The sequence below is a fragment of the Athene noctua genome, chromosome 1 (genome assembly GCF_965140245.1).
Source record: "Athene noctua chromosome 1, bAthNoc1.hap1.1, whole genome shotgun sequence".
Classification (NCBI taxonomy): domain Eukaryota; kingdom Metazoa; phylum Chordata; class Aves; order Strigiformes; family Strigidae; genus Athene; species Athene noctua.
In genome coordinates this window covers 246,034,192-246,059,085 of record NC_134037.1, presented here as the reverse complement: position 1 = coordinate 246,059,085, position 24,894 = coordinate 246,034,192, and the positions used below count along the sequence as shown (strand labels likewise).

Here is a 24,894-nt window from a genome sequence, read left to right as displayed (position 1 = left end):
TTTTATTGCCATGTGAGGTAGAGAAACTTGACTTAAATTTCATACTAGTGATTGTGAATTGGAGTTCGAAGAGAACTGGAGAATGCATAGAGCAAAATAATAGCATGAATTAGAGAAGGAAGAAAAAGATCTTGGCCATGAAGTAAGATGGATTTTCAAATTCAGTTAATTTGTACTGCACTGAGTATATTTTGGGGTGGCTTATGTTGGTTTTTTATTTTTACAGGAATGCCTTGCCTTGTAGAATACCAGGATGGTTTATGGTATAGAGCAAAGATCCTCTCTGTTGAAGAATCTGACCCTGTTAATATCCTGGTTCAGTTTGTGGACTATGGTAGTTTCTTAGTTGTCCCACAAAGCAGGTAAATGCATAAGAAAAAAATGCATGTATAATGTGTGTGTGTATTTATGTATACATTTAGATTATAAAATATGTACTTTAAATGTGTGTATTTTAACATTTATTATTTCATATAACTATATAATTTATAGTAATTTAGCATTAGATTTTAGTTGGAGAGAAGGTTGGTTGGTTGGTTAAGTAATTGCTGTCTGCAGGGTATGGGGTTGTGTGCACCTCCTTCTCTCTAAGTTGTTTTGAGAAGCCCATTATTATAATATCAGATTTCTCCATCATCTGCAGGTTACTTAACCTGTGAAGGAGGTTCAGGTTTATAATCTGCTTTTGCACCCAAGAAGCTTACACAAAATAAGGACTGAGCCCTCCAAATGCACAAGCAAATCTTCTGATCCTGTACAACTGCAGTCTGCACACAGGACAGCTGGGGAATAAGATAAGGGAGTATCTGAGTGGGACGCACCTCCTTCTGCTTGTGTGGAAAATGGAAGTTCAAATCCCTGTTTGCCTGGTGCTGAGCTGCTCTAGGAACTGCTCCTGTGCTGACACACAGATGTCAGCTAAGTGTCTCAAAACACCCCTGGCTTATAGGGTCCCCTAAGCTTGTCTGAATTTTCTCTCTTGGAGCACTTTCACTTTATGTATATATTGCTTAATCACACTGACTTGCTCTTGAGCTCATTGGGGAGTCTACAGGTCCTTGCTGAAGATGAGGCAAAATGGGGATTTGAACAGATTCCCTGCTTCACAGAGTAGTAGCGTCATGAGAGTGTGTTTTACTTCAGGGTTGCACTTTCTGCTCTGCTTCCCCATTCCCTTGCTTCAGAAGAATGGAGACATGATAATATAAAGCTAAGGTACCCATTTCCAGTAGTGTGTGTAGAGTACATCCAGGTGTGAAGTACTTTGGGCCATAAAGGTCTGTGTCATTGTCCAGGCGCACCGGATTTGGAGCCATATTGTGATTCCTGTGCTCAGATCTGTATTAGGCCCTTGAGACTCCTCCGCAGGCATTGTAATGGGGAGCCAGTGTGCCTGGTGGGCTGAGGGGTCTCTGTGATACTGGCCTGCTTCTTGATGGTTACTGTGCTGAGGTACTTCAGAGGGCCTAGTCCCACCCTACGGATTGTTGGGTCTGACAGCAGCATGTTACTGTAGAACAGGGACTCTGATCCCACCATAAATCTACTGCATGAACCGTTAGGCTATCTATGTTCATACTGACAGTTCAGCTTGACAGGTGGATTGTTGCAGGCAAACATTTTTCATTCTTCTTTTAGATTGCGTCACATACCAACTTATCTGCTGAAATATCCCATTCAGGCAGTACGAGTTCTGTTGGCTGGATTTAAACCTGCTTTATATGACAAAAACGTGAAAAGAATTCCTTATGCTCCAGAATGGAGTATGGAAGCATTGTGGGCTATGATGGAGCATGTTGAAGGAAAACAGCTCTCTGCTTACATACTTGTGAGAAACACTTCATTTTTTTTTCTGCTAGTTCTTGCTCAGCCTAGAATTCTTACTAGTACTGAGTATAACTTCTGAGTATTGTATTATTATGAACCCTCATCATTTAAAACTGTGAACCATTTACCATGAAAAAATGCTGATGAAGAGAAAATTATGCAGTGCTCTTCTTAATTCTGCAAAGTAGTTCCTGAGCATTCCTGTTACTTTAAAACCAGTTCCCTTTACTTGAAACCAGAAATATTCTTTGTATATTCACAGTTCAATTTAGGCAGTGAGTATAGTCAGTAAAGTAACTTCTACTGTTGGTTAGCTTGAGATTTCAATCTGTTACTGTCAAAACTCTGTCCAAACTTCTGATTTTCAGGCTGTTTCACCAGAAGTCACCATTTCTTTGTATGATGATGAAAATCTAGTTCATATGAAACTGATAGAAGTGGGACTTGCAGATTTGGATGAGTGACGTGAATATGAACTGCAGATTCGTACCATTGCAAAGGTATGATTATAGGAGTTTTAAGCAAAGTCTAAACTCTCAGTAATGCTGACAACTAGAATTTTTTTTTAAATCCCTCCTGCCCACACTTCCACTCTTTTAATAAAATGCTGTTAAAAAAAGTTCTTTATATACAAATTACTGAAGCTCACAGTATAGCTTTAATGACTAAGAGGTACTGAAACAAAGAGCCCCAAGGCAATATAACAGAAACAGCTTTTGCTGCTAGTAACTGAAGAGAGTAACCTGATGTGTGGTGGTGTGTTCTGCCCAACCAATCAAAAATAATTGTTTTTCTTCATTTTCAGCATTTGATCTCAATGTCCAATGCCAGTTGTTCTCAGACAGATTCATGATATCACATGGATGTCCATACGTCTAGTCAAACATGGAATATTTTAAATGAAAAGCGTTACAGTGTGTGTTGTCTAGAGAATACTGGAGACTTCGATTTTCAAATTTCCTGGCCAGCATTATGTTAAGTGTTTTCTCTCCCATTTAATGACTCTTCTAATTGATGTTAGATAATGTTCTCAACACTTGTGAATCTTGAAATAGTGAAACTGTATACTCACATCTCAGTCTTTTGACCTTAGAACCTTAAGTATTGTTCTGTGATATCCTTTCATAAGAGTAGATGGAATGAAGGTATAATAGTAAAGAAATAGATAAAGCACAGATGTTGGGCACACTTGATCTAGTATCTTGTTTAGTAGACTTGGAGGGAAGATAATAGTTTTATTATTGGGATGTAACTCTTGTTGATGTTTCAGGCATATTTGGTGACAGACTTCTCCAGTACTAGAGTCTGGAATCGGGAATGAAGAGTTAGGGGTAGGGGAGAGTTACTGTCTTTGTTCTGGAACATGTTTGCATTACTGCTCCGTTCTCTGTTTTCAGTCATGATGAGATGGATGTGTTTTGGGTGTCCTTGCTCTTCCTTCCTACTCCTGGAGCTGCAGTGTTCATTTGAAAGTGTTGGAATAAACAGGTTTTTGCTCAGAATGCATCTGAAAGCATTTTTTCCTTTATTGCTAGAGTATGTAAGGTTTCTTTGGATGTCTCTGTTGTACTAGCATAGTATATCCTTTACACTTAAAGCTCTGCTTGTTTTCAGTCTCCCCATAAAGAATTTTGTTTAGATTATCAAGGAAAACACATGCACAATAAAGACTCTGTAACCTCTCTGGGAAACCAGTTTCAGTACTCAGTCACCCTCACAGTAAAAACACGTTTCTTGATGTTGAGAGGGAAGCTCCTGTGCTTCAGTTTGTGCACATACACACAAACCCTTATATCTCTTCCCTCAAGATCACCAGAAACCAAGTGTACAAAGCTTCCCTCAGTATAGTGTTGCAGTGGAGTCTATACTAACAATGGAAGGATTCTTTCACAGCTTTAGCACGTAGTCTGATATGCTACATGCTGTTGCAAATACCTTACAGAGCTGTCATGCTGTCTTCAAAATTAATTTCTTTCCTTATTTTCATTTTAAAAAAACCCAAACTTGCTTATCGATCATCATGAAAGGGACTTAGCCCAGAGTTAAGAGCTGTTGTTTAAGATTGCCAAGACTTGCCTATCCACCCACCAAGGAATTTCTAGTTGCAAGTGACCATAGTTCCCACTACTGCAAGTAGATTCACCCCTTGAGTTAAAAAGGGCATAGCCACAGTACCTAGAGTGCTTGCTTTCACTGAGTAGAAGGGGGGGCAGAGACAGACGAGGGGAAGACAGCATCTTCTACTGTGCAAGAAAAAGAAACAAATATTTCAGCATCTACTACAGTGGAGTTAGAACAGACACTCTAGCAGTACCACTGTGCTTGTAGATAGATACTGCAGAATCTTTAAAAGACAAGCTGGCTTTAAAATGCGTTAGGTGGAAGAATTAGATGAGATGACTTTCGATTTCTCCTGGTTTTTCCCAGGTTTCTAAGTAGCTGGGAGCATTAATCTGTCCCACAGTCTCACCTTTCTTAGCCTTATGAATGTGGAAGAGCAGTTTACAGAATAGACTCTGGGGTCTGCTGTTGCCTCCTAACTGTGAGATGAATTAAAAATAACGTTATGAGGGAAGAATAGCCTGAGGCTAAATGAAAAGGAATACTGTTTACTCTTAAGCAATAAGTAAGCTATTTAATACTCAGACTCTTAAGGGGCCTTAAAGGGCCTTCTGCTCTATTTCTCCACAACAGGGGTTCTAGCAGCACAACTTTTTAGTGTGGATTGAAGAATCTTTCATCTTAGATGTCTAAACTAAGTTAATCTATAGCTGTTTGATGAATTTCCACTGACAGCTAGCTGAGCATTTAAAAAAAAAAACAAAAACACCCTTTAAACTACATGTGACAATCAAACTGCTGCTTAAAAGTAGAAAGAGGAAAAAAACAGAAAAAGATCTGATGTATTAGCACCCACTGAAAAATAAATTTATTTCAGAAAAACTATAAACAGTATATATACAAAAAGCTTAAAAGAGTTTCTCTTCCTGTATACAAGAATGTACATTATTTTTGCTTATGTACTGTCACTTCCAACAGTTTTGACATTATCTACAACTTTGTGTCCATGATAATGTTACCATCCTTGTCTTTCACTCTTACTCTCCCAGAGACATACTTTGTTTCCTGCTGTCCATTCATGTACACAGTCTTGACAGTACCATCTGGATACTCCCGCCTCTTGAACTGCGATGTGTGTAGTTCTCTTTGGCCATTATTGAACTCTATAGTTTTACTTCCATCTCTGCATTAAATAAATGTATATAAGTGTTTTTTAAAAAAAAACACTTCTTTAAATAAAAAAATTATATAAAGTACTATACATAGGCTTAAGCTTAAGCTCAGAAAAAAATGTTAAATATGCAAGCCTAACTGAAGGAACTTCAAAAATACAGTATTTGTGAAAAGCCTGGGGTTTTTTTAAATATTATCTCATCTGGTTGATGCTCAAAAACCTCTCTGCAAAACTGACATGACTTCTTTATACTTGAGAGCCTTAACTGCATTTTCTCTGCATTAAACCAGTTGCTGCAACAGTCCAAAAGAAGTTTAAAACTTAATGTTTTGAGTACTATCAGTTATCAGCTGTCAGTTAGACCTGCTTGCCACACCAGCTGAGTTCTCACATGTTCTCTAGAATTTCACACAAATCCGAAGAATCTCAGATTAGGGTATGAGAAGATACACACAGGCATTCAATCTTTATTTCTCCTCCAAGCTCTACAAAACAAATCTCAAACAGTAAATACATGTTTACATTTGAATATACTGTACTGTTAAACTTCTAGAAACAGATCTGTCACCCTATACTGTGAGTGAGCCCTAACTGCTCCTTTCCCACCAACAAGCTAGGTACCTGTAAAGGTAAAGCTTACCGCTGAATACGAACAATAGTACCATCTGGAAATATACTTTCTTCTTGCCCATCCGTAAATAAATTTTTAATAGTTTGATCAGGGAAAGTAATTTCTTTCTTGCCATCAGGATAATGCTTCTCTGAAATGTATTTTGAGACATTATGCTTATTACATAAATAGAGGTGTATATATACGGGCAGCAATTTTGAGGGGTTGTTGGGTAGGATGATTTCTTTACCTATTTGTCCATTTGAAAACTGCAAGACCTCTAAGCCATCAGAGTATGTAGTATGTGTGGTCTTAGCATCAGCATAATAATAAATCTGCAGAAAACAGTTCAGATTTAACATTAACTAGTGAGAAATCTTCTGTGTGCACATATAAGTATTTATAGAAAAATGCAGAAGATAGAGGGTACATACCACTGTCTGATCAGGCATAACCTGCTTCACATCACCATTGAAGAAAGTTATAGTTACAGTCTTCCCATCAGAATCCACTTTTTTCCATGTCCCATTGGGGAAAAATACAAGGTGACAGCCATTTTTCAAAACTTTTTCAACCTAATGAATATGTTACAGAGAGTATTCAGCCGTTACACTCACATACTCATTCCTCTTTCACAACAGCTGTCTTGTAGAATTTCAGAGTGCTAAGCTCTCGTTTTACCTTTCCATCAGGATAAGCAGTTTCTCTCTGTATCTCTTCACTGTCTGTATATGCAAGTCCAGATGGTAGTGACACATGAGCTTCAGTAGGACATGCGTCCTGAAATGACAACAGTAATCTAAGCATAAACTCAGATCAAGCTTTGTCTTCACACGTCGGTTTTTTCCTAGGCTGACAGGTATTTTTGGAAACAAAGAGCATCAGGGGAGGAAGACAGGTATAGGAAGGCATAAACATAGTCTGGGTTTTATGCAATTCCTAGTGGTAAAACAGATGCAGCAGTAACTGGTTGGCTGTGGTCAGCTGTAGTCTGGACTAAAGTGGAATTTTGTGTGTTGTAGCATAGTGCTCAACTGCCTTAAATCCTCCATATCAAGGTAGGAAATGATGAATTTTCATAAAGCCTGAATGCTACCTACAGTAATTAACATAAGAATTAATCAACTATTTACAAGATCCATGCAGTTACCCTACATGGAGCACATAAATATCCATCTTTTTCCCCTCTTTCAGAAGGTAAAACATTTTGCAAAATTCAAGGGAGCGAGAGATTATTATTTTATTTTCTCAGCCAAAGAATGTTGCAACTACTAGGCACAAGTAAAACACTCTGCCCTGACTACATACCCATTTTCTGGTATGACAGTAAAATTGCAGCTGAACATAAGCAGGTGAGCCAACAGCTTCACCAGTCATCCTCCAGCTACTCACTTAAGTACAAGTAACTATTGTTTTATATTAGAGTTTCTCCTCCCCATTAAAAATCAAATCAAGATACAGGACTTACTACCATAAAAGTCCTAGAAGAATCTTCTAGTGCTGTCATTGGTTCAGACTTGCTTCTGTCACTGGCAGATCCTGATGCAGGTGCTCTAGAAAGCTTTCCTACTCAGATACATGTAATACAGTTAATTTGGAGGTGAAATTAAAATACAGTTTAAGTGTTATATAGGAGGTCAAGCTGTACAGGACGCCTACATTTCTTAAGTGCAGTAGAAACTGAAAGCAGTACATGAAAAGAATCAGCAGAAGCCAGCTCCCTCAGGTATGTCATTGCTTTATGTATCAGCGAGAAGCTACAACTGAAGAATCATTGTGATACATACAATACTTGCACTTTTTCTATTTCATCTATAGATTTACAAGGGATTTCCAACCGCAGGAACCTAGACAATGTTATTAGTTAGGCCTTAGAACAAATAAAGGAAGACTAATACAACCTTTTAACAAGAACTGATTGTCAGACGTCCCATGTCTCTCCTAGCACACCAGAAAGATTACAAAAATAAAACCAGCAAGTGCTTCAATTCTGGAACATAGTCCTCTAACAGATAACGTGATGGTTGCCCGAGGTGTCAAAAAAGAACCCTCTAGTTACTTACTGTATGTAATTATTCATTAGGAAGGGGTATAGCTGCCAACAGCATTTGCTTCCAACTGTGAACAAGGAGCACCTGCTACAGCATTGCCTGTATGATTACAGATCTAACGGAAGGTTTTGAAGAGACACAGAAGCTTGGAAAACACCAATGATGAATGCCATTTTGGATTACAGAACGCAGCTTATGGTATGCTCCAGACCCATGACCAGAAGCATTTTCACTGAGAAGGGTCTCATCACAGCTTTCTCCAGAATCTTACCCTGCAAAGTATTCATCCATACGATCAAGTCCATCATAACTACTTTCTATCTGCTTTTGAGGTGGTGATGCACTTTTCTTAATACAAGCAAAAATCCACATTAATTTCTTCTAAAGAGTTAACAGAATTCTCTGATTATATAAACATTTATACCTTTTTCCTGAGAATAACTTTTGCAATTTATCTTGCTGCACTTCTGTGCTGGAAGAAGCAGAGATGCAGTTTGACTTTTTGGGCCTCTATTTGGTAGACACTAAAAGAAAAGAAGTCATTTGTGGTCTATGTGACATTTAGTCATAACTCTTCATAACAGCAGCAACAAAATTTACACCATATGACATGAAATTTACTGGAAGCTTTCTTCACAAACTATACATTATAGAGACTTAGCAAAAGGGCTTGTGTGATGTAGTCCAAACTATGCTTTGGAACTCTTCCTCTGCTGCCTCAATACTAACAACTGCAGAATTAAATTTGGTGCAAACAATCCAAAGTAATAGTTACACTTTCAAAACTAAATATAACTGCTTTTAGGCAATGGTGAACTGCCTGGTTTGCCTGGCTGATCCTTAGAGTTCACAGGTTGGATCCCATCTATGATTTTTCTCTTATAATTGCATCATTTTTAATTCCTGAGATGAGTTCTCAACAAATGGATGCTGCACATTGTGAACATTCACATTTGGAAAGAAGGCAACATTAAGAAAATCCTGAGTCACCACTAGCGTAGTCCCAAAGTTAGTAAATTAAATATCTTAAGTTGTAGTTATTGGATTCCAAGTCTATGATCAAAAACTCAAGGGCATTTACACAGATGAATTTAAAACACTGAGATTAATAACTTACCGATTCGGCTCTTTTTAGAGTTATCCCAGAATTTTCTATTCTCCTCTTGCTTCCAGCAGCTTCTACTTTTTTCCAGGCTTCTAGACGAAACCTCTCCATTATTTTGACTTCCTCCTTTAGCTCCATATTCTCATTTACTAAAGTTTCTATTTGATCTTTCAGGCGTCGATGGGTGGTTGACCATTTTGCCTCTCTTCGTTTTAAATCTTCCTGTAACTCTGCAATCTGCTGTTTTAAAGCCTTGGAAGAATGTGTGTTTATGAATTGAAGAGCTTTCATTTTTTTAATGAAATATTATTTTAGATTATGTTAATGTTCTAATAGAAATAAAAGCACACAGAAAAAACGACGAGTGGCAATAAAAATAAGATCAGCCTAATAGGCCAGAGGGTGAAAGGTAGAACTTTTCTTCCCTGAAAGAGATATTATTTACTTTAGACTACCAACTTTATAAGCTCCACTTCAATCACAGAAAGTGTCTTTATTGCTCTTTTGGCATCCTTCACACTTCGAAACAAAATCTTTAAGGCCACCTTTGAGAGGACCCTTCAGAAATCTTGGCACAGGAAAACAAGGAGGATGCAATCACATAAAACACATGTGAATCTGCCTAGCCAGTTTATCAAAAGTTACTTCAATCTGTTGAAGTAAGGAAAATTTGTAGGGAAGGAGGAGGGAAATCCATGTGTGATGTACAGGTAAGTAATATTAGACATCACATGTACCATGCATCCTGACAACGAAGACACAAACAGATCTTGTTTCTTACATCTCTGTTACCTAAAGACCTACAAGTAATAACAAAATCTAACTTTGAAAATTGTAGATTACTACATTTACTGTACAACATAGACTGGATAAACTCAAGTAGAGTTCTTATGTGCATTTTGATCCACTACCATCAACAAAAACTTACAACTTAAGTAATTCTCTATCAAAGTTGAAGATCATCATACCATAGCCATGAGCAGTTTTTAGTATGGAAGCAAAAAGATTTGCTCATCAGGGGTTTTTGCCTTAAAAACATTGAACAACATTGTGAAGACTGTAGTTCCTTCCTCAGTTAGGGCATGTCTACTAACACTTCCCATCGTGATATCACATGTAACCTTTCAATTAAGTTAGAATTTACTTCTCAACTGCCTTTAAATGAATGTACATGTTCCTATGGGGACTAGAAAAATAATTTATTTTTATACCTGAATTTCATCACGTTCTTTTTTATCTGGAATTGCTCTAGCTTCTGTGGCATATTTTTCAAAAACTTTACGCTCCTTTTGCAGTTTTTTCATTTCCTTTTTTTTATATTCTTCTATTTCACCCAGTTCTTGGGCTTTCTGCTGTTGAAAGTCTGCAATTTCTTTCCTATAATTATGAAACAGAGTTGTTTTATCCCAAAACTACTTCAAATCTAGGATTTTAAGGAAGAAAATGAGGCCTCTAAATTCTGTGGTCATTGATTCCAGTCCTTATTGTACTCTGAAAATATTCTCAGTTTGTACACACAAACATCAAATCCAAAGAAAGAGCATCAGTCATGTTAGCACAAAGATCAGTTTTGCAAGACCAGTTCAGAACAAAAGTATACAAATTCTCCCAAGTACAGCCTTTAAGGATATAATGTTAAATTAGCGGGGGTTCTTAATATTACAATTTGTGTGTGAGTAATAATTGCAGTTTAATATATACATAGAGCAACAACCCGTTTGTTTCTTGACCTGTATCTCCACTGTAACTGAAACACACCGATTCTTTACCTGTGCTGTTGGTAACTGGACATTATGATATAGTCCAGAACATACTAGGTAAGTGAATGCACCAAAACGTTTCAGTTGAAAATTACCTGATACTTGCCAAGGCATGCTCTCTTTCTTCACGGAGTTTAGTTAGAGTTGTGTTTTCAGCTCTGAATCTCTCTATTTCAGTTTCCAGTTCTGTGAGTTTTTCTCTCAGTACCTGGGATGGAACAGTTGTTCCTGCCAAAGAAGAGCCAGATGAAAGTTATCTGGCATCCATAAGACTGAAGTAAACAATTATCACACACCAGTTAAAAATTTTTTAAAATCAAGTGATACTATTTTAGAGATAGCAGTAGTATTGCAAAAACATTTTACTATTGAAATAACACTGAAGTGACAAAGCACTCTGCACTGTTTACTCAAGTACCTCAAATATTAAGTATATCCATTATTTTTGTAGATCTAAATATGTATTAGGAATTGGAATGTGAAGGGCTTCACATCAAGCTAGAGAAATTAAATTAAGGTATAAGGGCCAAGCATCAAACAGGAAAGTTTCTGGTTGTAAGTCTTTACAAGCTCTATTCACAAGAAAGTTTGCTCATATGCATCCCCAGTGTGAAATCTACTGCAGAGACTGATTAATAGGATTTATGGGCTTTTTTGCCATCCCAGTTTCCTGATCAGTCACTACTTAACACTCCCAGGGTTTTAATAGTCTGTTTCCAAACATGCGACAGAGGAGCCTAAATACTGATGTTGCAGTGTAGGTAGTTGCTCATTCACCCTTAAATGAATCACAGAATTGTCTGGGTTGGAAAAGACTTTGAAGATCATCCAGTCCAACCATTAACCTAACACTGACAGTTCCCAACTACACCAGATCCCTCAGCGCTATGTCGACCCGACTCTTAAACACCTCCAGGGATGGGGACTCCACCACCTCCCTGGGCAGCCCATTCCAACGCCTGACAACCCCTTCTGGAAAGAAATGCTTCCTAATATCTAGTCTAAACCTTCCCTGGTGCAACTTGAGGCCATTCCCTCTTGTCCTATCCCTTATTATTAGCTTAAAGAGGCTCATCCCCAGCTCTCTGCACCCTCCTTTCAGGTAGCTGTAGAGGGCGATGAGGTCTCCCCTCAGCCTCCTCTTCTCCAGACTAAACCCCCCCAGTTCCCTCAGCCGCTCCCCGTACGACCTGTGCTCCAGACCCTGCACCAGCTCCGTTGCCCTTCTCTGGACATGCTCGAGTCATTCAATGTCCTTTTTGGAGTGAGGGGCCCAAAACTGAACACAGGAATCGAGATGCGGCCTCACCAGTGCCGAGGACAGGGGTAAGATCCCTTCCCTGTCCCTGCTGGCCACGCTAGTGCTGACACAAGCCAGGATGCCATTGGCCTTCTTGGCCACCTGGTCACACTGCTGGCTCCTGTTCAGCCGGCTGTCAATCAACCCCCCCAGGTCCCTCTCTGACTGGCAGCTCTCCAGCCACTCCTCCCCAAGCCTGTAGCGCTGCTGGGGGTTGTTGTGGCCCAAGGGCAGCCCCCGGCATTTGGCCTTATTGAAACTCCTCCAGTTGGCCTCAGCCCATGGCTCCAGCCTGTCCAGGTCTCTCTGCAGAGCCTCCCTACCCTCGAGCACATCAACACTCCCACCCAGCTTGGGGTCATCTGCAAACTGACTGAGGGTGCACTCGATCCCCTCATCTAGATCATCAATAAAGATGTTAAACAGGAGTGGCCCCAACACCGAGCCCTGGGGGACACCACTCGTGACCGGCCACCAACTAAATGCTCTGGGATTCAGTAAAAAAACCTACCCTGCAAATCTAGCAGGCATCTGTAGACAACCCTAAGAAAATCAATGTTCCACAAAACAGTAAGCAGAAGTAGCAGCTTTCATATGAACTTCTCGTAAAATCTTAAACAATATCCTATCCTAACCATTTGTTGGAGGAGAGTTTGAAACCAAGATCTCACCACCTTACAGAGAATAGGCTATGCCATCATGCTTTCACTGGACAACTGCATTTTTAATGGTACCACATAAATGTCACAGCTTCAACAGGAACTTTTAGAGGCAGTCCTTCCCTAAGCTATAACCATATAGTCAAAATCAACTTGGGTAAAGCAGAAAAATTAATCCCTATTTCCCATATTCTGTGTGAATTCTCTAGATACTACTGGAGGAAAATACGGACAGGGCTGCCACCTCCTTTTATTTTCTAAGAGGAAGAAGCTAACCTAACAGTGCATAGCATTGCCCTACTGTGGTGTAAATGCACACTGCAGTGGAAAAGGAGGTACCACTTCACTTTCAGCATGCCTTTGATTCTTTCCTTGGAGAGGAGATGAAGGGTGAGAAAACGGCCATTCGCTGCAGTAGAAGTCTGTATTTACACCCTTTGTGTACTGTCAGGTTGCAATTTAAGCTTTTGAAGTAATTTTTTGACTTGTAATTTATGTGGTCTTCAACATTTCATACCAGTTCTCTCACCTCCTGGCTCCTGTTCCACATTTGATTTGATCACACGCTCCAAATGGCAGCTTCTCTTCTGTTTCGGTTTCAATGAGGGAAAGAGTTTCATCATCAGGTTTGATACAGGAGGTCCATTTGAATCACTATCCACTGCAGACTCTTTGGACATTTCATCTCCCTTCTTTGAGGCAACTTTTCTCTTTACTGCTTTATCTGGGACAGTTGTATCATTCTTACTGGAAAAGTCCATTTCTAAAGGTGTTTTAGTATATTTTCCAGGTAAATCACTATTAACATAATTTTCATCAAGATCACTCCATGTTCTTTCGTCATCAAACTCAAACTTGTTCCTACTTGTACAAGACACACTCCTCTGATGGTCTGAAGTTTTTCTACTCTTTTGCTTTGACAGTGCACTGCAATCTTTGCCTGACAGGCTGAGGTCAGCGTCTCCATTTTGCCTTACTTTGTTGATGTCTGTAACAGAACCTCCATAATCAAAAAATTCTGGATCACTTTCTCTATGGCTCATAAAGGACGTCTTAGCGTCTCCATTTTCATGCTTTAATGTGGTCTCAAATTCACTCTCAGAATCTGCAGTAGTATCACCATTGCCCTCACCCTTATCTTCATTTATAATCCATTGATTACTCTTTAAAGCAGGAGATGCTGTTATGGAAGAAGCTGAAAATATTACACTGTCCATTTTATTCAATGGATCCTTCATTCTAAAAGCTGTTCCTGAATTTGAGACTGTATGCACAACTGCTCTGTCATTTATATTTCCCCATGTCATACAGTCTGCCTTTTTATTTTCCTTATTTGTAAGTTCAACAGCCAGAGCCTTTACTTGCTGCTGTTTTGCCTTGATAGGGGTAGAAGACATTCTACGGCCTTTTAAAGTTTGTTGGTCTTGATCTAAGATCCTTTGCACAAATGAGGAATTACTTGAGAAAGATATTTCATCTGCAGCTTGTTCTAGAAACAAAAATTCATCTAATTCTACATTCTCTTTTTCTTTTTCTTTTTCCCAGTTTTCCAGCTTATTCTGAAATGAAACTTCAAAAGACAGATCTGAATCCTTCACAGGGGGACCTACAGGACATTTAGAATTTGAAAAGGCACTGGCAAGCTCATGAAACAACTGAGGCTTTTCTGGGCCAAGTAATTTGTGTCTGATTTTGCCAGTGTTAGACGTAGCAAATTCTACTATGTTCTCTTTATTTTCTATTTTGGTGTTAATTTCTGATGGGAAAGAATCTCTCATCTGTTCATCATTATTTTTTCCTGGTTGCATTCTTGTTTCTACTGGCAGGGTATTTTTTCCATTGTGATTCCTGAGTACTGGGGTCTTCCGACTAGGACAATGTTTTGCTTTATCAGAGTGGTTATATTTTTTACATGGTGCAAAAGGCTTCTCAGAAACCAGTTCTTTGCCAGGAGGCATATTTTTCTTCTGTATTTGTGATCTGTTCACTTTAATAACATTTCTGTCATCTGAAGCCCTTTGTTGAATTTTTGGGGTGTTTTCTTCAAGTTTTGTAATTTTAGATTTGGCATTAGTAAATCTTGTTAAGCCTTCTCCTCTTTTCAGGAAGGGTCGTTTGATCACTGGTTTCTGAATGGCTGATCCATTTGTCTCCTGGAAGGGTGTAAAGTAAAACATAAGATGTTAAAAAACCCCTTACACAGTTTGAAGATTTCTTCAAATAAACCCCACATATGAGTCAGAATTTATACACCTTTCTACTGGATTTCTAAAGACATCTTAAGTGAAATATTTGAGGCTTAGTGTTTTATTTTTAAGAATGTGAATATTACACTGTGTTAGTTTTTGATGCTAGAATCTTCCTTGTACATTTTTAAAGCACCTATCGCATCTTGACACAATATATAAAGAACGATAAAGTCTAAAAGTAAATAAATAACCTGTAATTTCTGGTATTGCTCCAGGCGCTGCTCTTCTAGTTGTATCTGTTCCTCCAGAAATTCTTCAAATGTCTGTTTCTTCTCCTGAATCGCAGCTTTAATAGGCCTAGTGTAATTTCATAAATAAATAAATAAATAAATGTCTTATATTTCTGTATGTGTTTAACGTCACTGCTACTCAAAGACTTAAGGTGTAATTACATAAAAGAAGACAAATTATGAGGTGCTTTTGGTCATTAAGTGTCAAAGCTAATCTGAGAAATGCATTATAACACTAGCTGTTTATCTTTTGAGAGATGGCTTATCAAATCCCTGCCATAGTTAATATACATACCTAAAAGATACTATATGCAGGTTTTGCTGTTTCTTCTTTCCTTGGTTTTCTCAATGACCCTTTCTTCTGCCCAGATCACCAAACTTTCACTCGTATTTTAGTCATGCTGCCAATTTCTACAGTGTCACCTTCCCATCCAGTAATGCTACTGAGATCATCTCCCCCTTTGATACTCCTCCTCCTTCGCAGGAGTACTGGGTCTGGTTGGGATGGACTGAGCTTTCTTCACAGCAGTCCATATCGTGCTGTTTTGGATTTGTGACCATAACAGTGCTGGTAATACACCAGTGTTTTAGCTGTTACTGAACACTGCTTGCACAGCATCAAAGCTTGCTTTGGTTTTTCATGCTGCTCCCTGCCCCCAGCTAGTAGGCCGGGGGTGGGCAAGATGCTGAGAAGGAACACAGCCAGAACAGCCAACCTGAATTGATCAAAGGGACATTCCATACCATAAAAAACTGTGTTCAGCAGTAAAAAAACGGAGGCTTATCTTCCAAAAGTAGCTGTTGCTCACAGACCAAGTGGTCATCAGTCTGCTTGTGGGAGGCGGAAGGTGCCTTTGCATCACTTGGAGTTCCACGCCCCACCCTCCTTTCTTTCCTTTACTTATTAAACTGTTTTTATCTCAATCCACAAGTATTCTTGAGTTTGCCCCTCTGATACCCTCTCCCATTCTAGGGGACAGAATGAGCAAGCAAGTGAGTGGGTGCTTAGTTGCTGGGTGGGTTCAACCCACCACAGCCTGGAACAGGCATTTCTTGGTTTTGTGATGACCCAGCCAACAAGGCAGAGTTTTAAAACAATGCCAGTCACTACTTTTATTCTATGAACTCCATAAACAAAGTTTTTACCATACATGAGAAGGCTTCTGCCACAGGCACTGTTATTACTTCTTAGCCATATACAGACATTTAAACAAACGTAACTCCCGGTAATAAACTGCAGTGTCACAGCCTTACACTCCTTCACGTTACTACTTTCACCATGTAGCAGTGGATAGGAGGTTGTAATAAATCAAATTAGGAGCAGTAATTGTAACTGCTTATATACTATGCTATACTAAAACGTGTTTCTAAACTATCATTACGCCAGGCTGCACACACCTCTTCAGCCAGTACACAACATCACCTCTTTCACAGCATAAGCAATTTCAGGCCAGAGCCTCTCTTACTAGGTCTCCACGGTACCTAGTAAAATGGAATCCTTGGTTGAGAAAGCTACACAAATTGAGAATATCAGACTCTTTCAAACGGGACTCAGAATTCAACCAAACTTGTGTTATTTGACAAAAACTGCACAATAATGGTCTGAATTACCTTTCCTCTGTATTAGTCCACAAATGTTTTCCTCCGCTGGAATTTTCAGAGAGATCTGCGCTTTCCACACATAAAGGATCAATGTGATGATCTTCACTCTCCATTAATATTTCCATCTTTTGCTCTGGACACCACATGTTTTTTCCTATGAAATTAATAGAATTATTTTTTTTCTCCCCAATAACAAATCAGTTTTCAGCTTATACTTTAAGCAGCATTCAGATCAGATTAAAACCAAAAGGGAGTTTCAAGGTAATGTAGTCTGAATTCCTATATAAAGTAGTCCTAAGGTTTCCCCAAATTAATTTATTTGAATTGGAGCTTTCTTTTTAAAGGTGCACACAATTAGGCATTAAAAATTTTACACTGACCTTAAATAACCCATTCTGATTGTTCATCTTCTTTGCCATTGTTAATTTATGGCTTGAAGATAAAATAACTGAACAAATTTGGATGTCTGCTGTACTGAAGAGCTCTCTTACCAAGCTTCTGTTTCCCATGTATATATGTATAAACTAAGATCAATTTATCCTTTCACATCCTCTTAAATCAAGCCCTCTGATTAAAAGCTTTGAAGCTGGTATGAGGTATGATAACCTCTACAGGTTAATAAGGTTTAACTTTATTAAATTGCTAGATTCAAACCAAAACCACTATTCCAGTCATAGCAGCAGAGTAGTCATGCTGGTGCCAACGGTACAACTGAGATGAGGAGGAAAGATAAAGAACTCCAGTACACTGCTTCTGATGTACGAGTAATTTTTAGTCATATAGTGGGACTTTGTCAACCCATCTTGATTCCTAATTCTAGTTCAGATACTAACTCTCACAATAGAGCTGGTCTGAAGTCATTCTGCATCCCTGGATAGATTTTTATTTTCCGTTTGCCATGTGAAAATATAGGTACAGTTCAACCCAAACAATTCAGCTATCCAGTATCTGTCATTATTTGCTATTTTCCCAGTCTTTATCATAAATAAGCTTCAGCAGTAATGATTATATTTTTTCTCTAAATCAGACAAGCATTTCATGCTGACAGAACTTGATTTTTTTGTCTCATGATGCTTTTAACAAAACTCACATGCATGAACATCAAGAGGAACACTCTGAGGCCTGTAAGCTGTCATTAAACTAACCAACAAATCAAGTAAACCAACGCTTGTATAAAATTTTCACAATAAGCAGTAGAAAATTACACCCAGTAACTACAAGGGTAAAAAACCCACCACACACCAAGTTATCTTTCTACAAATGACCAACTAGTAATGTATTTGTCTTCCTCATTTTTCAAACAATTCTGCATTTTCAGAGGCACACCCAGACCTTGTTTTTCACAGGCAGACACTCCTGAAAGACTGGTCTTCAAAGATGAGGGACATTCTTTGCTGTTTTGTAAAAATTTACTGTCTTGTGTATGTAGAGAAACAATCGGACCATAAGCTCTGTCTTCAAAGATATTCTGATACCCAGATGATGGCAGTTGGTGTAAAGTCGTTAAGACCGCTGAATGCCCAGGTCTTAGCTTTTGACTTTCAGCCATTAGAGTATAGCCTTGAAATTAAGAGGAAAAAAAATGGCTGTATAACTGTATTCATATTACAACACCACTGTTCCACAGGGGAAAACAAATGCTACTGAAGGGCAAGATTGATCATCTAGCCTCCAACTTACTGATTAAATGATTAGGCAATCTGGATTTTGCTCACCTAAGGCTAAACCCTAAATTCATTTTCTCAGGTAGGCAAAGTGAAAGAAAGATAATCATTTAAGTCACATTGGACTAACACTGCCAACAGGAGAAAATACCCCTGCTCAACTCTAAAAGCTTTTTTGAGGCCCAGGACTGTCCCCTCCCTTTGCACACAACAGACAAGACTGGAAAACTGATGCAGGTTACAAGTATTTGTATTTAAATACAGATCAACTGCCTAGTGTAGTTCAGTTAATCACCTGAAGTTTGTGCTGTGTGAGCACAAACAAGGAGTGACCACTTCACCTGGATACACTGACAGTATTGAAAGAAACAGCTAATCAGAAAGGAAAGCTACTGTTTTACACTGTCTTTTACATTTAAAATACATTCTTCGAAACAAGGGCTCCCATCATAGCTTATATTGATCAAGTTACAGCTGGTATTTTATAAAACCAGGATATTATTCTATCTACAGTAGCACTCAACTTCCAGGCACTGAAGTGATACAGCATTTATCTTTGACCAAACAACTAGTCTTATGATGAAAAACACAGAACACACGTCCAGATTTTAACTGGAAAATGAGATTAAATTCTTCAGTTTACTCAAAGTACGTCCTATGCTTGCTTTCTCAACTTACCAAGAACTGCTGTCTGGCCAGATACCATGCTAAGCAGCTTCTGCTGCTCTTCCATTAGCCTTTGCAGTTGCTCCATCTGTTGTTTCTTTAGCTGTTCCTGTTTCTGTTGTTGCAATTCCTTCAGCTTTTCAAACAAAAAAGCAAAACAAATGCATTAGAGGCTAGGTTTACTTAGAATGTACCACAGGATTTGTGTCATCGAGGGAATGGGTATTTCTTGTTTTGAAGATGTTCCATTGGCTAAGTGTAGCATGAAAAAAATAAAGAATTTTTCTATCTATGAATACACATGCTACTTCCAGTTCACCCAGATAAGAGTTCCACTAGTCTTTAACTGACCAATCTGTAAACAACAGGAATCAGAACACTCATTTCTACTGCATGGGAAAAACATTCAAATTCTTCTCTTTTAACGTTAACTTCTACTATGCTTTGTTTTTAATAAAATGGGAAATACTTCGTAATATTTAAAGCATTAGGAAAAGTGTGGGGTGGTTGTTTTTTTTTTTTCTCTCCAAGATCTTGGTTACAGTACTGATACAAAGGACCACGGGAAGGGAAAAAGAGCAACAGAGAATATTAAGACTCATGAAGCTACTTTAAAAAAAGAATTAAAATACTGATTAAATTCAGTAATCCAGACTTCATTTTCTTGTGGAGCAGGAGTCCCCAGCCCTTCCTGAAGACCAGCCTCAAGGGCCATACAAAGGCAGGGCATTCTGCACCCTACCAAACCACAGCAATGGGTGGTGGGCATCCAGGTCTGTCTCTGTATCTCCAACACATATGTATGTGCTCGTTCCAGCTCCTCCAAAGGGAGGACAGGAGGCCTGATGAAATCCTTCCACAGACCAACAATTGGACCACACCTGTCATCCAGCAGCTAAGAAAAAAGTCCCTTGAATTTCCCTTATAGTCCCTTAAAATTCCAGTGAAAACAGAAGTAAGGCGCTATGCAAGCAGAAGCTGTGAGCTAATGATCAAGATCTAAAGGTCACCGAAGTCTCATCCACAACCCCTTCACTTAATTTATTAAAGAAATCATACTTCTACCAGTTCTGATAATATCCTCAGAAAACCAAACTGAAAAAATCTCATACATACAAAACTACATTCGCCACTACAAGCATCAGAATTATTTTTTTTATAATATATTAGATTGTCAGTAACTTTCTAAGACAGGAAGACTTAATTCCTCTCAAGATACTGTTAAACCAGCTAGTATCTGTCATTTAGCCACTGTTTGATACTGCTGGCAATACTGAAAAAGTGCATAAATATTTTCCTATCACATAAAATACAGGAGAAAACTTTTATAGCACCAGGTAAATTGGGGAATTCTACTCTAGAGAGACATACACAGACTCTTTCCACCTCCCCCCTTCCTGTCTTCACTTGAGTAAACAGACATAAGGATTTGTGCTGAGTGGACAAGGAAGTAAATTCTTAATCCTTAACAGCAAGATCTATGAAAGTGCTGCTGAACACTTTCAGCTAAAACAATTTATATCTAGTAATTGGGAAGAGTTACAAGTGGTAGTATAGCCAGGTAGAGAGGATTAACTGACATGCTTGTGTTGGAAAAAAGACAATTAGAAACATCAGAGTGTTGTAATTGCATGTCTTTTTGTCCTAATGTCTTAGATACTTCAACACATTCAACATCTCTCTTCATCTAAACAAAAGCAGGTATATGGGTGTACATGCCTACTTTGAGAACTAACAGAAGGTGTTGCTATAGATACAAGAACACACAACTTCACCATGTTGTGAATGTCAGTGGTGAAGTACCACCACTTTAATGACCAGCAGCCCATTTCCACAGCTTCAAATGAAGAAACAACAGAATATTGTAAAACTCTGTGCACCTCTCCAGGTAAAAGGATTCTGAGAACAGATACACTGCCACTGAGCACAATTTAATTTTAAACTGGAACCTGTGCCAGCTGGAAACATGGAAGTTAGACTCTCGATAGCTGCACATTATGAGGAGGACACCAACTTTTATGCTTTTATGCACATAACTGTGACTTAGGACTTGATCTTTAAGCGTGCTGTGTTCTATATGTGGCAAAGAGTTTGTTTACTTCCAGTAAGACAAATATGCAGGAACAAAACAAACCTTAATGGGTACATCAAGGAATTCTAGGACTTTTACCTGTTCAAGCTTTTTTAAGAGTGGATCACTGTGATCAGATTTATTCTGGCCATCCACTTCACCATGGACAAAGTCTGTTTTAGAGGTTTCCATGTTACATGCTGCTGCTGGAAAAGACGTTCCAGTGGTACATAGCTGAAGCGTACAAGAGCTGCCAGACTCTTCACACAAGGAGTCATCACTTACAGAACAGCTGTCTGAAAGATGCAACACTTCGGCAGGGAAAGCTGTGATGTTTTCAGGTCCAGATAACAAATTTTCTTTGTTGATTTTCAAACCAGTACTAGGATCTAATAAGACTCCAGCACGGAAACTATCGGACATCCAATGTGCAATGAAGTTTTGTTCACTGCTTGGGTCTTCAACAGTTGGCATCTTGTAAACTGTATTCCAATTTATCTGCTGATGTAGCATTAACATAACAATATTACATTATGTAGCGTTAGGTCAGTGAAACTTTCAAAGTGCCAGTTATTTGGTATCGATGGTTACCTACTCTTAGCACCTAAAAATTAAGCATATAAACAAAATAAGAAATCTACTATAACAGATTCCCAGTAAAAGAAAGTTACTCTACTATAACCAGCCTAGTACATTTATTAAAATAAGTCACAATCTACTTTTCCCTTGGCAATAGAAACAATTTGGATAATGAGTAACAAACACTTTCTGTGCAGGAAATCAACATAATCCAACTTTTATTATTTGAGTGCAATGAATATTATCTCAAATATTATAAAGCTGTGTATAATATTCTCTTCAGTAGTACAAAATGGCATTCAGAATTTTTTTTGAAGTGCCTGCAACAAAAGGAGAGGTGATTTGAGGAGTTGAGAGAGAGACTTCCCACACAGGACCTTCATATTAATGCAAAGTTTCAAATATGTCCATCTAAATACAAACATTTTACTGCACATATTTCAATTTTCATTTTTGTACCTTCCTAAGTTTCTCATGGAAACGCTACAACCATACTGCCTGTTAACTTCTTCCTTCCGAACAGCTTCTTTTTTTTTAAATCCATCCCCAAAAAAAGTTTGAAGACTGCAAAAGTTTCAGTGATCACCAAATTCCTACGAGTGTTATGAAACATGAATGAATTCAGGCAGGAGACCCTAAGTGATTTCCTCACTTAGGAAGAAAAAGAGACTGAACTGCTGCCGATGACGATGTGACAGCAAGACCCTGCCCACTCGGTCCTGCTACCTCGGACTGGCCCCAGGCCGTTAACTCTGCCTGTGTGTATGGTGTGTCACAGGGAGGGAAGGAGCCAGGGGGCAAAGGACAGACAGCCTCAGCAGGCCAGGATCAACAGTCCTGCTGATCAGAACTTAAAGTTTCCTCGTTCCCAAGAGATCAGTTCATGCCAGCTCTCAATTCTCCCACTGTAAAAAGGCTTATGCTTTCAACCGAAGTTTGAAACTGTAACTAGGAGAAACAGTGAAAATCTCTTAGAAAAATACTTTTCAATTGCCTTCTGTTTTGAGACACTGCTGGAAGTTTCCCAGCGAGGTACAGGCTCCTAGGGCATGGGCAAATTCAAGCCTACAGGGTAGGCTACACGCTATTTTTCCTGTCACCTCTTGGAGACCCTTTCGAGGCAGCCTGCCGGTTTAAAGCTTCGCCTAAAGTTTATGGGCAGCAGCACGTTCGTGACAACCGAAAGGGCTGGAGTGCTGAAGCTGACCCGTCCCGGGAAGGCGAGGAGGGACGAAGGGATCCCCCAAAGGTCGCCGCTGGGGAGACGAGCGCAGCCGCGTCCCTGCCCCGAGCCGCGGGGCCGGGCCCGGCGCCTTCCCTCCCCCGCCGCGGCGGAGGCCGCCCCAGCCGCCGGACCCTCACGGACACCTCAAACGCGCGCCAGCCCCCGCCGCGCCGAAGCACCGGCACCGCGACAGCTCCGACCCGCGGCCCCTCTCAGGTACCCGGGGCGGCACCGCCGGCACCGCTCCTCGGGCCGCCCGGCAGCAGCACTCCGCTGCGTCCGCCAGCCCTCTCCTGCCATTACAAACCTGCCGCCATCGCACAGCCGCCCGGCGCCACGGGCTGGGCACCGCCCCCGCGCGGAGCATGCTGGGAGTTGTAGTCCCACGCCGCCGCCTTCCCCGCCTGGCTGCCAGGCGGCGCCGGCGCCCGAACTACAGCTCCCAGAGCCCCAGCGGCCAGGGGGCCGTTGATGGGCCTCAGCAGAGAAGCCATGCGCTCGCAGCCGCCGCTGCCCCCGGCCCTGTCCGGGGCAGTGCGGGGCGGGAAGGGCCGGCGGGGATCCCTCCCGGCAGCCGGGCCTGCCCCTCGCCTCTGAGGACGGCCCGCGGGCGGAGGCGGCTCCCGGGGCCTCGCCGCTGGTGGCCCTTTTGGGAGACGGGTTTTTTCTTCGGGCAGCGCCGCTCCTGAAGAGGCGGAAGGGCCGTCTCCGTGCCCTGTGCCCGGGCGGCGGTCCCGGCACGGTGCGGGGGAGATTCCCGCCCGGTGAGCCCTCCACAAGCCTTTTGGGCTGGAGCGTTTTCTGCAGGCGTGGGGGTTTGGACTTTGAGTGTGCTTTTGCTGCGGCTACTTACGCGCTTTTAATCTTCAGATAGCTGCAGAAAGGGGCAAAAAGCATCCCTTGACTTTCTGACGTTTTGTGCTTTAGGCGTGCTCTGTCTTACTGAGTGAAATTAGTGTTTTCCTCTAAACGCCAGTAAGTGGCAGAGCATCACGCTGCAAAACTTAGGGTACGTCGCAGGCTGTGACCTGTTTTTGCAGCTGTTGTGGGCAGACACAAACCCGAGCTCTAGGCTGTATAAACCCAGGGCAGTCCTTTCAGTTGCCTACTACTAGTTTTAATTTCTGCTGTTATTTTCTGTAGTTCCACAGGGCTCTTTCTGCTAAACTTTGTCATCTTTCTTACGCTTTGGTTTTACCAGTTATTGTGTACGTGATTATCAAAGGATAACGTGTATTGTATCATGTATACTGTCTACACGATTATCCTGAGACTGGATTCTGCATTAACAGTGATAACCTACTGTGCAAGAAAATACAAGAATTTGTACTCTTGCTTTTTTAAAGCACAGCGTCACATTCAGTCCTTTTGGCGTCTTTAATAGGAAACCACAGCAGAGGTTTGTTTCCAGTTTACCTGCACACTGAAGGCTTTACAGGACTACAGATTATTCATGGTCTATTGTTGGATGATAAATTTTTTTAGCTCTCTCTCAGTGCTGAAAATACAATCCGTTGCTAACAGTGGTGTTGAATCTGTGGTTTGATCTTGAAGTACATTTGTGATTTGTGTGAAATCCTTTTGAGGCTGTTGGGGCTTTATGGATCTTCACCAGCATAAATTAAAATTGTAAGAATTAAACCAGTGATAATTGCCAGCAGTTTCACTTTGCATAACTTCCTTATCTGGTACTGCAACAACACAGTACTCTAGCTATAAAAATGTTTATCAACAGTTAATTAATCCTCAACACACATACTAAATACATTCGTTTTTCTATTCTGGTTTTGAGTTTTGGAAATTTTGCCATTTCAAATGAGCAAAGCCAAACATTGCTAAAATTCCTTGAGAAGTTTGGTTCTCTAGGGAAATAGAAGTGAGGCTATTAGACAGTGATAGCATTCATCAACAGTGAAAGAGAATAAAATCTTCACTCAAGGGAGGGAAAAGCTGCTGGGGATAGACTTTTAAACAGGTTTTTACTCCATTTTCTGCTCTGTCAGGTATTCCAAAGTTCACTTGTACTTCAATGGTGACAATTTATCCTCCTTCCAAGCACAT

At 40.1% G+C, this 24,894-nt stretch overlaps 2 protein-coding genes across 2 annotated transcripts in view; one reads left to right on the top strand and one right to left on the bottom strand.

Annotated features, from left to right (window-relative positions):
- Positions 1-2,882, top strand: part of RNF17 (ring finger protein 17) — a 53,575-nt gene extending 50,693 nt beyond the window's left edge. The window contains exons 35-38 of the mRNA XM_074932173.1: positions 227-362; positions 1,639-1,828; positions 2,196-2,327; positions 2,633-2,882. Of these exons, the coding sequence (XP_074788274.1) occupies positions 227-362; positions 1,639-1,828; positions 2,196-2,291 (422 nt within the window). The 3' untranslated portion in view covers positions 2,292-2,327; positions 2,633-2,882. The remainder of the gene's footprint in view (positions 1-226; positions 363-1,638; positions 1,829-2,195; positions 2,328-2,632) is intronic.
- A 1,755-nt stretch (positions 2,883-4,637) lies between these two features.
- CPAP (centrosome assembly and centriole elongation protein) lies at positions 4,638-23,167 on the bottom strand. The gene is made up of 16 exons (XM_074932161.1): positions 23,141-23,167; positions 21,129-21,633; positions 18,971-19,094; positions 16,638-16,782; positions 14,988-15,093; positions 13,077-14,700; positions 10,684-10,816; positions 10,040-10,205; positions 8,841-9,080; positions 8,148-8,247; positions 7,141-7,238; positions 6,354-6,452; positions 6,107-6,247; positions 5,923-6,007; positions 5,703-5,823; positions 4,638-5,071 (listed from the first exon to the last, which is right to left on the bottom strand). The coding sequence occupies exons 2-16, from the start codon at positions 21,546-21,548 to the stop codon at positions 4,879-4,881; spliced, it is 3,795 nt and encodes a 1,264-aa protein (XP_074788262.1). The 5' UTR covers positions 21,549-21,633; positions 23,141-23,167; the 3' UTR covers positions 4,638-4,878.
- Positions 23,168-24,894: the final 1,727 nt, after the last annotated feature.

What these genes read in the sequence shown, in the direction of transcription:
- CPAP (XM_074932161.1), bottom strand. Translation starts at nt 21,548, where the DNA reads ATGTTAATGCTACATCAGCAGATAAATTGGAATACAGTTTACAAGATG. An exon ending in CATGCCTTGGCAAGTATCAG is followed by an intron (nt 10,206 to 10,683) that starts GTAATTTTCAAC and finishes TCATAATTATAG; the next exon opens with GAAAGAAATTGCAGACTTTC. An exon ending in TTATGCCTGATCAGACAGTG is followed by an intron (nt 6,008 to 6,106) that starts GTATGTACCCTC and finishes TGTTTTCTGCAG; the next exon opens with ATTTATTATTATGCTGATGC.